Source organism: Aedes aegypti, chromosome 2 (genome assembly GCF_002204515.2).
Source record: "Aedes aegypti strain LVP_AGWG chromosome 2, AaegL5.0 Primary Assembly, whole genome shotgun sequence".
Classification (NCBI taxonomy): domain Eukaryota; kingdom Metazoa; phylum Arthropoda; class Insecta; order Diptera; family Culicidae; genus Aedes; species Aedes aegypti.
In genome coordinates, this window is record NC_035108.1 from 238,872,677 (window position 1) to 238,887,279 (window position 14,603).

Consider the following 14,603-nt stretch of genomic DNA (forward strand, 5'->3'; position numbering starts at 1 on the left):
ATAAAATTACATCTACGTTATTTGCCAGAGTTATTTAACACATCACGACAACTGTTTTTTTCTTCTTCTGTTGTGGATTGATTTGCACTTGCACTTCCTATTCCGCTTTGGTATAATTAATGGTATGACCTTAACTGCACCAGCTTACGGTGTGTCGGTTGCTGACTTCTTCCGTCAACCTGATGCCTGCTGCAGAAAGGGAATTTGTTTCCGAAGTCGCGCAGACATTAACCATCTCAGAGGGTGACAGTGGCTCCTGCCAAGTGCCTCACAACTGCCGGTTTCCATAAATGGTAAGGCTCTGCCTGCTGGTAAGAAATCCATGCTGAGCGTTTCAAAAAACTCTGGTCACATTTTGTACGCTGTCGATTAATTTGTGTCGTAGCATGCGTTTCAATCATTCTGAATTTTGAATATTCTTCCTAAAATTTAAATTTCCACGAACACCACATTCCTGTGAGTTATGGCATCATGGTGGCCTTGACTCACAGTAGACTGTGAAATAGGTACAAGCAACCCAACATGTTGGCCAAGATCACAGCCTACTAAGAACTGAGACATTCGTGGGCAGCCTATTTTTTGTCATGAGCTTATTATGAAGGGTGCCGCCGTTTATGATTTTTATGGCGCAAGCAACGAAAAGTGAAGTGGTCTTTTGGTAACCGCCTCCTCCGATGAAGCTAATGTTTCATACTAGCAAGACTGGTATGGCGACTGGCAGTGGCTGGGGCGGTAATAGTGGCGCTTAGCACTTCAAACCCGAATCGAACAGCATGCATGAATCATATCCATTTGGGTGATTTACGAGCCCTGGATTATTAGTAGGGCAATAGTTTAAGGACAGATTGGCTATTTCTGTTCCCATTCACTCTCGCTTGGGGTGATATTTTCGATTCAATTATGAGCAAATGTGGATTGTGTGAATGTATGAATGAGTGTATTGGGCTTGGCGTACGGACGAATTACTCATGACAATGTGGATGCCCCTTAACGTCGATAATAAGTTGTATGAATAACTAAAGAGGAAGCAGTAATTACTGTAATATTGGCATACAGTCCTTACTTACGCATCTCTCTAGTGCTATGTAGCCTACAAAATGAGCTTACATGTAGGATGAGGAGACAAATTAGTGCCTTATTTATTTAATCGTTGACATTAGTCTTACGTTCTATCAATAAGGTCTATTAATTTGTAACGAACAAAATTTAATTATGGGTATCGTGTCCAACTTTATGGTGTAGCAGAATGACCAATAATAGTGTTCTCAAAAGTGTCAACAATTTAAAAAAAAGTGTGAATTCAACTTGAAATTTAAGGTAACACTGGAGGCCATACAATTTTTTCTATCTTTTGTCTCATTTCAACAATACCATCAAAACTTTGCAAAAGTAGCTTCGAGCTTTAGTGGACCGATTAAGCTGAAAATTTATTGGGTTGTGCAAAACATATATAGGATTAAAAAGAAACATCTTCAATGTCGATTCGCTATGTGGGGCCCAGATAGCCGTAGCGGTAAACGCGCAGCTATTCAGCATGACCATGCTGAGGGTCGTGGGTTCGAATCCCGCTGGTTGAGGATCTTTTCGTGAAGGAAATTTTCTCGATTCCCAGGGCATAGAGTATCTTCGTACCTGCCACACGATATACACATGCAAAAATGGTCAATCGGCAAAGAAAGCTCTCAGTTAATAACTGTGGAAGTGCTCATAAGAACACTAATCTGAGAAGCAGGCTTTGTCCCAGTTGGGACGTAATGCCAGAAAGAAGAAGAAGAAGATGTGGAGTGGAATTTGAGTTTCGCTTTGTTAATGGATAGGGTAATGAAATGATTGATGATTACAATTACTTGAATTTATTGTTTTGAGCTTTCTGAAAGTGTTTGGCAAATCTACAAAGTATTTCAAGTGAGGTATTGTTCTAGTGTTTAATTGACGTTACTCTAGTCGTATGTTAAAAGAATGCAATTACCGTCATTAGAGTATTCTATTTTTGGTTTTCTAAATATTTATGGGTACTCCAGATCTATACGGTGCACAGTGGTGCGATCTAGAACAAATGTCGTTCAAACCCTCAAACTTTCTTTAAAATGGCTTAAATTATATGTTTAACATATTTTTTGCCATGTTCGAGCAGTATGGGCTTTTATTTTGAATATTTGGTCAGATAATTAGGCTATACAGTATTGGACAATACATTAGCAACTTATTCAATTTTCCATACAAAATGATCAACTTGGACAGGCTAGATCTCAGGTATTTAGTGATAAATATTAAAAAAATTTCCACTGAACGTCAGGTATAAGTTAAATTTCAACACATATTTTAAATAATTTTTTTAACCACGACTTCAAAAGTAATAACATTGTACTAAAGTGATATTTTTGACGAAACATTATAACAAAAAAATAATCAATAATAATGGAAGTCTTTCACAAAAACTGTCATGATCATCTCGTCAAAATCTACAATTATGCTGACAATATCATAAAGTGATTCTTTTATTGTTTTGAAATTGTTCAATGATTTCAATTTGTCAAGCAAAAAAAAAAAATCCAAGAATTCGTCCAAAATATATGTTGGAATTCAAGTGATTTCTGAAGAAGTTCATCACCAAGATTGGGGAGCTTTCATAAAATACGAAACACTGTTAGAAAAAGGGGATTTTTTGATGTATCATCCATACAAATATTATGGAAATGTGATACTAAAGACATAATATAAGAAAATTTAAATGGTAAAGTTTTACGTGATGTAACATGTACTTGCTCAGATCGTATCACAAATCACACCACATGCTATTCATGGCTACTCCGATTGCAATGCACGTGTTAGCATAGCACAGGGTTGTTATTATTTAATAGGAATTGCGTTCCGTACACATTCAAATGTGGTAAAAGTGATCTATCGCAAGTTGTGGCAAAATAAATTGTATCTTACTTGAAAGCTCTGGTTTTAAGCTTTCGAACGCACTTATTCTCATGGCAAGGAGGGCGTTAATTTTTCTCATGGTCGACGGAAAAAGTATTCAAAATCAACTGCTTTAATTTGAAGGTCAAAATATTGTTAGGGGAACATGTTCCAATTCGGACCTGGTTACAGTTTTTTGGCCATATTTTTTCAGCACGATGAACGGCATGAAAAGTATTATGTTTTCGTGGAAGCGCGATTCAGCGCGCACATTTTTCTGTCAGATAGTTTTGTGATAGCTCCTACCAGGACATGACTAGCCATGTTTGAACCAACTTCTCCAAAAGGTTCGAATTGGATCAACCCTGTTCCAATTCGGACCCCCCCATGTTCTAATTCGGACTACCCTATATTTTATAGTTATTTGCATTATTAGTAACAAAATATAACTCAGATTTGTTTGATATCAAAGCTTATTGAACTTTTTCTATAAGCGCAAGCATAAAAAATAAACTCAATGTGTGAAAAATTTCAAACTTATTCGAGTCAGGCAAGCTCAAGTGATATATGAATTTCATTAAAAATGTATCAAAAACTGGTTTAAAATTGGATACAGTCAACTCTTCCTGACTCGATTTTAAACGGACTATCGTATATGGGAGCTAGCGAGATGAAATACACATAGTTTAAAATTTAAGGGCTTTTTATTTTGACAAAATACATTGAAACTTTGCAATGAAATATCGGGTTGAAAAGGTGATCTTGTATGGGAAACTGAAACAGACAACAAACAGACTCGAAGTCTCGGAAAATCAAGTTGGAGAAGTATCGACTGATATTTATGGATTAAAGTACACTATATTGTCCCTTTAATATGCACATTCTTTCGAATCAGGGAACAAAAACACAGAATATCGAGTATGGGAAAGTTGATTGTATTGTTCTCAGTACTCGTAAACTTTTTTTTGTAACGTATGTTTAATTTGGATACAGCTTGGCTGTGGTATTGATGGAGATGCTTTTGAGAAAGCTGATTTATTGATTCCTCTATTTCGGTGGTCTATTGTATTTCTTATTTTTGTTTCAAAGACTTTTTCTTGACCGCAACTGAAACAAAGGCACCATTGATCAATATTGCAACTTTTGTGATTTTCTACGAAGTCGTGGAGACTTTCACGAGGTGGAACTGTTGGACTGAGTGCTCGTTGAAAATCAAGAGGTCCGTATTGAACCATGTCAAATGGTCCGGATTGGACCAGCACACATTTTGTGATTTTCTAATTAGTTGAGCACAATCAGCGCATAGACCTATCAAAACCATATGGTCAGATGAAAGCTTAGGCTAGGGAGATTCGATTGTAAAATAACACAGAGAGTTTGGAGAATTATTGTCGCTTACAGAAGCTTGGAAATATCGCCAACAGACAGTAAACCTGAACACTTCAAAATAATGAACTAATATAAAAAGCATATAAAATAACTGAAACACGTCAAATTTATTGTGTTAGATCTAAGCCAAACGGTGAGCAGAAAAACGGTACCATAATCCGGGGTAACATTGATCATTTTTTTTTTGGATATTTCTTAAAAATTTAATTTGAAATTCTATATGTGGCAAGTTTTATATTTTTAAAACAAGTACTGGCACTCAATGCTCGTGTCTATGTACTGTATTTTGTTTTCTTAAAGTTTAAACCATGTTTAAAAACATGTTTTATGTGTTTTTTTTATTAAGCTGATATGGGGTAACATTGATCACCCATGCAAAACAACGTTCGGTAATGTTGAAAATATCATTACTTACTAAAATCATGGTCCCTGAAGCCGAATATGGAGGCCAAACTCTTACAAGTTATTTACTTTTCGAGTTATTTAAAAAATAAAAACACCTTGAATTGTGGAATACGCCCAAAGGTAGGCAATTTCTTAAGGAATATTTGCATTCGTTTCAGTACTTTGTGAATTATGCTTAACTGAACATATATGTAAAAGTTTTGACAACGGAATCGTTTTCAGCAATGTCATTTTTAGTAATAACTGCATTTCTTCTGCTCATATCGTTTTCAGAATTCATGTAAGACATGATTCTTTGAGCGTGTCGTCCATTATCATGAAAATCATTATTTCCAAAAGTTGAAAATTTTTCGCATAAACACATCTCAATTTTTGCAAAAACCCAAATGTACATTAGCTCATGAATAGAAGGTAGGGAATCACCATTCATGCATTGAAAATATTTCATCGATAAATGTTGAATTGAACTTTTTACGAGGAGGGTCATTGCGATCAATGTTGCCCCGCTGATCAATGTTACCCCGGATTACGGTATACACGATCTTTACAGTAACGCCAGTATTGAGAAATGCTTGATGGTCCGAATTAGAACAGGGTCTGAATTGGACCAGGTTCCCCTATATTTGATGATATCACAAAAAATGCGTAAAACTTCTTGGAGTCCAAAGAACAATCAGGCTTCTGACAAAGATTTTACCAGAAATCTTTAAAGGAGAAGAATCCACTACGGTTGTCATTATTAGGAAATTCCACGGGTCCTCCAAGTTTGTCAACCACATATATATGAACCATGGCCAACGTGATTTTGACATTTTTGAGAATCTGACACTTTTGGGGAATCTGACAGTTTTGGGTTGTCCACGTTAACTTATAACTACTACCCAGCTTAAGGGTATGGCGCATAATGACGGAATTGATTTAAGTGCGCTTTTGCTCAAAAATTACACGGTTGCTAGAAAAACACAAGTAAAAGAGTAAACAATTGTGTAAGCCGCTAAATAAATGAAGAAACTATTTTCAATGTGTTTTTGTTGTAAGCTACGGGGAAATCGACATTTTATAGCCCCCTGGAAAATTCCCCAGAATTCGAATAATGGACGGTGGATTTAGATTTGAAAATTGCTCATAAGTTGACTAGATGTGTTTCTTCAATTTTTTACATTTCTTCTTCCGAATTTAACCATGCATCCAAGCAAGTATTCTTCCGAAAAATGCGTTGGAATTTTCTTCAGGAATTTGTCTAGAGATTCCTAAATATATTGACATTGTTTGTTTTTAAGTTCTCCTACAGGGAATTTGCATTTTCATCCATTAACTATTCCCATGATTTTTCACTTTTCCTGGATTCCATCTCTAAATATTTCCTGTGGATTTTATTCAGGAATTACAGTTTGAATTTTTCTAAGGACTGGTTAAGAGATACTGTCAATGTTTTGTCAGGATTTTTCTTCAAATTTAATCTAACTTTCTTCTTGAGATAATCTCCAGCTATTTCATTACTCCATGCCTTAACACCAAAAATCTAAGTTTTTTTTCAGGAAGTGAAAATTCCTACAGGGAAGCAGATAATAATTCCTCCACGAATTTCTTTAGTAGCTTCGCAAAAATAATAACAAAAAAATATTATTTGTCTCCTTGGAGTTCTTTTGAGTAGAGTTTCTCCAGAAATTTACCCAGAGATTCCTATATAAATTGTCCCAAGAATGCTTCGAAAATTCTACTGGAAATTTTTTATTAAATTTCTAAAAATTCTAAAAATTCATTTCAGTAAAATTGCACAGGATTTTTTTTTCTAAAAATATTTCTTGAAGAAATTTGTGAAAATTATTTCATTTAGAAACTTGTGGAATCCAAAAAGCAATATGTTGAGAAATTCTTTGGCTTCTGTAGATGAACTTTTGGTGTTTATAGAGAAATCTATATCTGTGTGATAAATGATAGAAAAACCTGACGAAGCATAAGTAAAAGTCCTTGAAAAATCTCTGAAATAATTGCCGAAGTATCTTTGGAAGATTTTTTTTGAAAATTTGAAGGAATTCGGAGAAAAATCATCAGATTAGGCAAATCACAGGATTAGAAAAACAAATTTTGTCTTTTGTGTTTCTGGTTAAATGTTTGTCTATATAAAATTTCTGAGAAGTCCACAATAGAACTCCACAGGTAATTTTAGGATTAAATTCTTGTATTATTATTATTATCCTTATTATCGAGACTTTCAGCCGTTGGCTGGTTCGTCTCCGACAAACATAAATTCTTGTGAATATGTCTCATGGAATCCCAAAGAACCACCTAGTGAATTTTCTTACTATGTCATATCTGGAGTGATTCGTAGGATAAACCGGGAAAGAATGCTCGGAAAACTATGCATGGGAAATTCTCAAACCAACTCCGTTTATCGGAGGTATTCTGCAAACTTCTTTGAAGAAGCTTGTACTCTACGCACTCTTCATCTATTTGCTAAATTCTTGACATGGCTAACACCGATGAATCCGTTGTTGTCGTTGGTGATTAAAACCTACCCCGCTTAACATGGCACTTTGATGACGAAGTTGTTTGCTACTTACCTATAAACGCTTCTTCTGAACAAGAAATCACGCTTACTGAAAATATACTTGCATTCGGACTAAAACAGATTTGTGACGTTACAAATGGACACGAAAGATTACTGGACTTGGCATTTGCTAATAATGTTGCCTATTGTAGAATGCATTGAACCTTCATCTGCTATTCTACGTGTGGACAGGCATCATACGCCATTTGTTTTGAGAATTGACGTTCAGCACAATGAAATAACTCATCTACATGAATTTCGCCAATCCAAAAATGTTTTTAAATGTCGCATTCGTAATGTTTTATAGTTTCAAGCATCAGTCTGTAGAGTTTTTTTTTAAACTAAGACAAGACAATAAGACAATGTAAAACAATATCAGCAGTTTAAGATGGAATTGTTCAGAATGCACAGAATAAAGAATTGATATTGGTTTGAATTCTGTAAAAATTCTATAAGGTACACCGGGGCAAGTTGAAACGGTTGGAGAAAGGTGAAAGGACAAGGTATCATAAAGAAATTTTATAATGATGAGAAATGTTACTACAGTAACATTAAGTTAACACATCAATCAATCTTTAAGGGAAGAAAAACTCACTAACAATTATTGGCATTATATTCAGATCTTTGCATTTAATCTTGCCTCACCCGTTTCAACTTGCCCCGGTGTAGCTTAAGGGAAATTAGTGGAATTTCTGGAAAAATCTTTGAAATGGTTCTTAAGGGAGTTCTAACTGAGGTGTCCTTGAACCTTTTTTAATAAGTCTAATGTTTAATTTCAACAAGAATTAATATATTAAAATCAAGCGTAAACTTTGAGAAAGGAGATAGGCATTGCATGAAAAAATATGCAGTAGAATGTGCTAGAAGGTGCCATCTTAGACAAAAAAAAATGGGGGAATCGCATTCAACTTCTTAGTAAGTTCTTTACTAGTACTTTTGATCATGAAGCAAATCCTTGTGTTTGGAAAAAGGTTCTGGTAGGCTTCCAAAAAACGGTTTGTAGTACTCGTTGGAGAAATTCGAAGCACTCCGAGGAACTAATTCCTGGGAATATGTAGAGCTATTCCTTATTGAATTCTGTGAATTAGTTTGAATTTGTTTTAATATAACCAATTCGACCAGCGTTGTAACAGACTCAGTTACTCAGTAAGCACGTTTTTTTTTCTAATAAAATTTGTTATAATTTCGGCTAGTTAGTAGTTAAAATAACAAAAATTATAACAAAATTTCCTTTACATTACAATTTTGTTGCAATCCACTGGTCGAGGATCCTTGACATTATCTTTTTAAGTTCCATAATAGACTTTCACCAGATTCCTATAAAAATTTATTGGTAAAACGTTCGAGTAATTTCTGGTAAAATTTGGTAGAAGTCTAGAATAAACTGTGGCACAAGTTTAAGTGAGACAAGAGTTTTTTTGAGATTACTGGATCAGATTCGAATGCTATTCAAGTAAGAGGCTTTCACTCCAAATATTATAGAAATCGTTTGATATTTGTAAAAGTTATGACCATTTGCTGTTTTTAGACGTACAAATTATTCTCTTATTAATGTTCGAATCCTCTGAGCAGAATCTCAATAGAGAAACTTTAAAGTAGATGGAGTACCGTGTACCTCTAAATTTTCGCTCCTAAATGCTTATCTTTGACAGATACGCGTATTTCGACTACCAGTTGCAGTCTTCTTCAGTGTCAGTTACTCGTATCCACATCCACAATCGGCCTTCATATATGTTTCGTCGTCCATGATGCAGTATTCAACTTTCGTCAGCATGTTGAGGTACAACTTCCTGGCACGGGTTTTGGCGGACTTGTTCTGCTTCCCGTCGCGATTAGGGGCCTTTTGTACCCTGAACGTTCGAAGCCCAGCCTTAGTTTTGGCCTTCAGGACAAAACTTCGGCTTAGGTACAGGTTCTTAGCCACATCCCGAACGAAGCGTTTGGGTTTCGGTTGAAGGCCCCAACTACACGGTTGTGAAATACTTTTTCCTTCACATCTGGGCTTCCGATTGGTGGTCAATCGTTCCTCGAACCGCTTAATCACTCGCGACACCGTGGAATTCGCGATTCCCAACGTTTAAGCGATGGAACGGTGCGAGAGATCCTTGTTCTCGTGATAAATGCGCAAGATTTTATCACGCACGAGCTGTTCTTTCGACTCCATTTCCGCGAGTTTTGATCACAGGACTTTAAAACTTGCAAGATGTAAATAATATACCGTTTTGATTCATATTACGGACACTTAAGGACTCAGAGAAATATAACCCAGTATAGAGCATACAAAATAAATCATTCTGTATGATTCCTTAGCACTATCGAGCGTCGGAAGCCCTTTACTTTCGAACGGTGGGTGAAGAATACGCTTCCGCAACTTCAATAATTTTAAATAAATCAAAATGTGTGGCCTTTTCATGATTCTTATTCCGGACGCTTCCTCACTTTTGCCTCATATTCCGGACACTTTGAATCGAATTCCGGACAGGTCATGATAATCATTAATGGAACAGTCAAATCATCAATCGAAATCGTTAAACCACCAAAGAGACATCTAAGGTAGTTGGGCATTATAAATTTCCAAAGATATTTATGGAAAAAGTTTACTAAAACGAGCATTGAAATTGAGAACTTTTGAACAGCGAAAATTGAAACATTTTGAGTGAAATGTTTCCCATACAAAGTAGAGTGTCCGGAATTTGAAGCTGTCCGTAATATGAATCAAAACGGTACTATGAACTAAATCCTTCCAAATTTTCATTAAATTCTACCCAACGGTTAAAAAGTTAGAGCAATTTCATAGTGTGGCAATTTCATCGTGGACATCCTTTATTATCTTTAATTTTAGCAAATTATGACCTGGAAGGGAGAAACCAATAGAAAATTTCTCTACGTCACAGTGAGCCGAGATTTTGCTCTCACGAACTGTCACTGTGAGCCCAGATCTTAAACAATGGACAAACATGATAAAAGCGCGTAATTAGCCAAAGCATATTTTTGGGTTTCATCAAAAGTAGCAAAAATCGAATTAGAATCAATTCATGCTCATTCAAAAGTAACGTCGCGAGAATACCGTTTATTCTAATTGAATATAACGTATTGGAATGAAGCTCTTTCTACTGTTTTCAATAAAACTGAATATTAAACGCATAGAAAACTGTGGCCGTTTTTCAATGTTTGTCCAGAAAGATCGAAAGTACACAACAAATGAAAACTAGCCATTTTCGCCAAGCCTGCCTTGATTGTCGTTGGCAAACTGGAGTTATCTTGCCGCATAGAAAAAAAATGTTTCAAATTTCGTGTGTACTATCTGTGCCTCCCTCCCAGATTATGACTACTCGTATGAACAAAGTCAGCCATATTTCACGTTTTTTGTTTTGTTTTGAGAAAAACTGATATGTTTGGGCATATTACAAAAAATCTTGTTTTAGACAATCTCTTGGTGAAAATTGAGTGTGCATTCTTCTGCAAACATATGTTTATTAGCTGGTATAAAATATGCCTGTCGTAAAAATATCGTTGTTTTGTGTTTCAGACAGCGAACTTTTGCCCCAGATTGCCACCGATGGGGCAAAAGTTCATTAAAGACAATCCATTTGAAAACTGTTATATCTTAAAATGGGTGAATATTCTGACACAAAGTTGTTCAGCAAAATTGTAGCCAATATGTTGAAGGTTTGCTGTGTGGTTTTTATTTCTTTTGAACTGTTATACAATCGCCTCTCCACATCTCGATATTAAAGGGACCATCGAGATAGGGAGAGACCGAGACAAAGAACAAATTTCTGATGAATACTAGTTTGAAAAACACACCGTTGCCAAGAAAGTAATACACAAACAGACGTCATTTTGTGTTCCTAATTTGTTTTGAATCCTAAAACTCTGATCTAGTAATCTTCGATATTGGTCATATCGACATACGGAGAGAAAATTAAGAACGAAAAACCAACAGAAACACATCGAGATATGGAGAGTGAAAATATATGCAGACTGAAGCGACTTATAAAATCATCGACATAGGGAGAGATATCGAGATGTAGATCATCGAGATGTGGAAGGTCGACTGTAGTTTTTTTTTCTGAAAATATAGATTATTCCTCTAAGGTCAAACTTCTGCCTCTCCTTACTCTTATTGATTGATGAACCCCACACAATCTTCAAGACATCAATTAGGACGCAATTGTTTTATTAATAGGAATGCTTTAGACAATTTTCAAGAAATGAATAAAAAATATTATGACGCACTTTTATCTACATATGAAGCTAAAATCTTTTTAGCAAAGTCAACCACTCCCCCTCTGCCGCTGGCTATGCCCATGGAAATGTTGGTCCCGAAGGTACTTCATAATATCTTCAAAATCAGCAGTAATTAAAAAGTTTTGTTGAGATCTTGTGAAAGAATGGATCTAATGATGTTTAGATTTCCAGAAGGTGCCAAGCAGGAAAGTAAGGCTTTCTGAAAAATATTCCTCATCAGTCTGCTAATAAAACATTAGCTCAACGAAGACCGCCTATTTTGTAGGTACTATTTTCCCCTTAATGTTCTTGAGTTTGTCGTTGCTCGTGCCATAAGAATTGCACTGTTGCTCCTACTGCGAACTCAATCGCAATCAAGAAGCGTCGAATCGCGGCAACTAATTCCTTGTGGTCATGGGGAGTTTTCGTTTCACCCGCTATAGTTCTATCTAGAGCAGAAGAAGTTCAAACAAGCCAGCGAATGCGAAATCTTCGCGAGGCGACACGGTTTTAACAAGCCAATAAAAGGCACGTACACTCGTGTATACCACGTAAATTATGCTTTATTTCACTTGTTAACATCATTATAAGGCCTATAGTGCACATGCTGGTGCTCCATACGGAATGCATTTATCGCCACCGAGAGACGAACGGCCGAACTACAGAGAGGTGAGGCACAGAACTTGAGGGTATGCGATATGCAAAACTTTGTAATCGAATCCCATCCTGACGAAATAACAAATGATTTCGAATGTTTCAGTTCAAAACTGGTAAAGTGAGTCACGCTTTCGAAAAGTTTGGGAACCTATGGCTATACTGTGCCTTGAGTCTGCGAAATCAACTGAAATTCCCTTTCGGTATTGCATGAAATCATGAAAAAAGTGTCTTGTCCAAGGCAATTCACAAGCTACGTTGACTTTCATAGGAGCGAATTGAAGTTCTGTCCATAGCTTCACGTCCGAAATTTGAACTTGTACTCTTTTTCTTACTTCATTACGGGTGGTTTTAATACATTCCGTATGATTTCTCAGTAATTCTAAAGAAATCTACAAGAGTTCTTAACATTTTCCAAGGGTTTTCTAAATAGTCTCAAAAATTCCAAAGCGATTTACAGGGACTAACAGTAGATATCGCGACCTAAGAATTTTTCAGAAGTTTACAAAGGCAATGTAGCCTACTCACAGGAGTATTCCTTAGGAACTACAAAATACCTTATTCTTCATACTATTACAACAATTTCATTAAATTTGTCACAAATAACATCTTAGTTGAAATATTCAATAGTGTTTCTCTCGTTTGCATATTTTAGAACATGGGACAATTATGCGTATGGAAGCAGTTTGTCGATATAAATTCAAGAAATTTTATATGTTGAAAACTCTAATACTTAACTTAATCATAAATTGAACCATTTCGTGAAACGGAGGAAATCAGTTCGAGTTAATGGACTCAAGGGGTTTTCGAGGCGTTCTCAGAGGTCTCCAAAATATTACCCATGTCGCATACCCTCACAGAACCTGGTCCAGAAGAACAAGTATACTTACCCGGTGCCTCAGCGCGCCGTCATCGAGCGGAGATGGCGTAAGATGAATTAATTCATTTTTCATAGGCCCTTATGATGCGCGCATATGGTTTTACGTTTTATTTGCTTTATGTGGATGGCGAGCGGTTGAGGAAAACGAAGTAGGCAATGAACGCTGGCAGCGAACAATAAAACGGAACGTTTCGTCCCACTTCGGCAATAATTCTTGTGAACCCGGTGAGCTTGTCGTGATAGACTTGCTGCTAGATTAGTATAAACAAGTTCATAGTAGGCTTGTTTGCATCATCTCCGTTTGAATTATGGGAAACGTGATAAAACTGCATGTATGGAGCTTCCTGCCTGTGTGCCTTCTCTGAGCTGAGGAGGGCTGCGGCCTTCAAGTATGGCTAATGATAGGTTAAAGCGCTCTTTCTTACTGAGGGGCACACTTTTTATGGAGGCAATAAAAAGGGCGTTATTAAAATATTGTTCGGACATAAATATCAAAATGTGACATTATTGGTTTAAATGGAATGGTTTCAGCACATGGGACTGTTTTGTTTCACAGTGTATGTTGTTTGATTGGTGGTATATGGCTATTATCTCACCTGAAGCGTCGGTATCGGTGTTATCAATAGAGTTAGTATTACCTGAAAAATAAAGAAAACATAGAATAAATAGATATCCTTCCATTTTCTTTCTGTATGAGAGTTAGTATGTATACGTGTAGTATGATTACACTATAAAGTAAATTGTGGCGATTGAAAGGTGAAAGTGACACTTTGAAGAACATCTGGTCAGCACTGAAAGTATAAGCTTTAGTCAGAATCTGTGGTATGAAACAGCTATCGCCATGCGGGATGAGTTTGGCAGTGTTGACAGTCTCACACTCAAATCTCAATCATTGAGTACTCAATCATTCAACTCTCCATAACTAGATTTTGAAGGGACCATCAAGTTTGGGAGGTTATCGACTTAAACTGCCGTGAATCGCAAGTCAGTCCCATCTGCATTTTAGTCAGAGTTGAGTTGTTTTCAACACGTCTTTCAATGCTCTTTCAGCTGCACTAATAAGATAATATGATTTGTTCGGAAGAATTAAGAAAAAAAAAACAGCAAATCAAATTGTCCCATAATGAAAAGTAATCGCATATCAGTCCCACTACAGATTTCCACACGGTGTCACACAAAAATGTACCATGTTTTGGTCATCTTTATATTTTTCTCGGGAAGATATCGTAGTGGAAAGCAAATTGTGAAAGTTTCGTTATGATTTGAACATGTTTAAATTCTCTGGATTTTTTTTGTATATTCGTATGGAAAACGAGTTTGGAAACTTCACAGCTCATTTTCTCAATGGGGGTCATGCACAAATTACGTCACGCTCTGAAGGGGGAAGAGGGTCGACTTAAGCGTGACAAGCCATACAAAAATTTTGGAGGACTCATACAAAAAACGTGACAAAGGGGGGGGGGGGGTCAAAAGTCGAAATTTAGCGTGACATAATTTGTGTACCATCCCATGCCTACTTTTTACAGATGGGACTGACTTTCGATTCACGGCAGTAAAGAACACAAAACAAGTGCAAATGTGATCCAA

General features: G+C 36.3%; 1 protein-coding gene across 5 annotated transcripts in view; it reads right to left on the reverse strand.

Moving 5' to 3' along the window:
- LOC5570937 (protein outspread) overlaps nucleotides 1-14,603 on the reverse strand; it is a 656,156-nt gene that overhangs the window by 39,121 nt on the left and 602,432 nt on the right. The window contains exon 6 of one of the 5 annotated variants that reach the window (XM_021844549.1): nucleotides 13,613-13,654. The exons of the other annotated variants lie outside the window; for them this stretch is intronic. Within the exon in view, the coding sequence (XP_021700241.1) occupies nucleotides 13,613-13,654 (42 nt within the window). The remainder of the gene's footprint in view (nucleotides 1-13,612; nucleotides 13,655-14,603) is intronic. 5 annotated transcript variants of the gene reach the window in all.